Here is a 2,053-nt window from a genome sequence, read left to right on the forward strand (position 1 = left end):
GGGGAGGGGGTTTCTTACCTTCTCCAATAGATCTGAAAAATAAGAAACAAAGAAGAAAAATTAATGAAGAGTTCGAGTTTTGATAACAGAGAAGCATGTCAATACAATAACGGCACATTAGTGCCAGGAAAAAGCAAGACAGACATACAGAAACAATATGGTAAAAGAACGGTGACGCCCTCAAACCACCCACATCCAAAAAGTACAAAGCAAGAGCAAAACACAGAAACAAACAGAGGAGAAAAAAAAAAAAAAAGTAGGATCTACAAGTGGCGTCTTCCGACCTTCCAGCATTCAAGAATATATTTTAAAAAGCAACCCTGTGGTGAAAATCAGAAAAATACTAAATATTTGGCACAGTGGTAGCATACCTTTATTTAAACAAATAAAAACAAAAAAGTGAAGACAAGTGAAACCTTTCTAGACTGACATAACTCTTTCGCTAAAAGATTTCTCATTTTGATACAACCTGTACGTCATTTAGAACTTTAAAAAAAAGATTCTAAATGAATAAAAAAAAAATTAAAATTTTCACCAAAATTTTTTTACAAAAATACAAAAACAGCCCCTGTTGTGAATGAGTTGAAAGCCCTCCAGCCCACCAAACACAGAAACAAAGAGGGGTGAAACAGGTCAGAGTTCACTCACAATTCGAGATGACCCCTCCGACTGGGTCACCTTTGAAGTCAAACTCAATGTCCATGTACTTGCCCTGCAGATATAAAAGAATGACATGGTGGTGGTGATGATGATGATGATGATGATGATGGTGGTGGTAATGATGATGATGATGAGTTGCTCTTAAAAAAAACCCTTCGAGGCCAAACATTGAGCCATTTTAACCCTATCCGTATGTCGTGTTTTACTATTGTATCCATACGATGTGGAGAACTCTGTGCCACCACTTTCAAAGAGGAAATTTACCCGTTAATCCGATCCATACGCTTTGCATAGTAGTCTGTCAAAATGAGTTTTTGAGAAATACTGAAAGTTTCAGAGATCTTTGTACTAGAAGTATTCTAAAATGTGAAGAACACAATCCTGGGGGTACAAAATGACGGATACGGATAGGGTTAACAAAAAAAATAAATTATTATTTGTTGAAAATACTATATTTATTATCACAGACTGAAAATTAACCAAGACAGTCCCTGCCTATTCTGCTTTTTCAACCATGATGAAGATGATAATGATGAAGATGATGATGAGGATATGGAGATGATGATGAGGATATGGAGATGATAATGAGGATATGGAGAAGATGATGAGGATATGGAGATGATGATGAGGATATGGAGGACGAGGAGGAAGCATAAACACAACCTGATGATGATAATGATAATCACACACAAATACACACATGCGCGCGTGCACACACACACACACACACACACACACACACACACACACACACACACACACAGTAGACTTACAAATCTGGAGGAGTTATCATTCCTGGTAGTCTTGGCATTTCCAAAAGCTGCAGATCAAAAAGAAGAAAGATTACACACGGTTTTGTTATTTTTGTCTCTCTTTGTCTTTTTCCATCCTATAAAAAAAGGTAACAATTAGCGTTGATTTATTTGCATGTTTGTTTGTTTGTCTGTTTGTCCAGTAAAGAGATGCACATCACAGGCGTCTGTAGTGTTGAGGTTAGACGTTATGAAGAAGGACTGAGTTTGATTCCTGAGTTGAGAGAAATCTTGATCCAGTACCTCAGTCTCTCTGCTGGGGTTTTATATCCCTCTCAGCTCGAGTTGACCCTCAGAAGATCACCTCCTAAATGATCTAAATTGTATTGATTAGGGTGTAAAAACACCTACATCCATTTTAGACAGAAAGGCTGAGTATTTCTTAGCTATGTGTCTGAGTGTCTATGTGTGTGTGTGTGTGTGTGTGCAAGCATAGTGCATGCGCATACATGTGTGTGTGTGTGTGTGTGTGTGAGTGTGTTTGTGTGAGTGTATTTGTGTGAGTGTGTATGTGTGTGTGTGTTAGTGTGAGTGTGTGTATGTGTGTGTGTGTGTGTGTGTGTGTGAGAGAGAGAGAGAGA

At 38.0% G+C, this 2,053-nt stretch overlaps 1 protein-coding gene across 1 annotated transcript in view; it reads right to left on the reverse strand.

The window, feature by feature from the left end:
- The window catches only part of LOC101854646 (unconventional myosin-Ia), a gene marked incomplete at its 5' end in the record, with an annotated part of 55,584 nt that overhangs the window by 52,433 nt on the left and 1,098 nt on the right, over positions 1 to 2,053 (reverse strand). The window contains 3 exon segments of the mRNA XM_035970531.1: positions 19 to 32; positions 649 to 712; positions 1,434 to 1,480. Coding sequence (XP_035826424.1) covers positions 19 to 32; positions 649 to 712; positions 1,434 to 1,480 — 125 coding nt within the window.

This window comes from Aplysia californica, unplaced genomic scaffold (genome assembly GCF_000002075.1).
Source record: "Aplysia californica isolate F4 #8 unplaced genomic scaffold, AplCal3.0 scaffold00281, whole genome shotgun sequence".
NCBI classification, from domain to species: Eukaryota; Metazoa; Mollusca; class Gastropoda; order Aplysiida; family Aplysiidae; genus Aplysia; species Aplysia californica.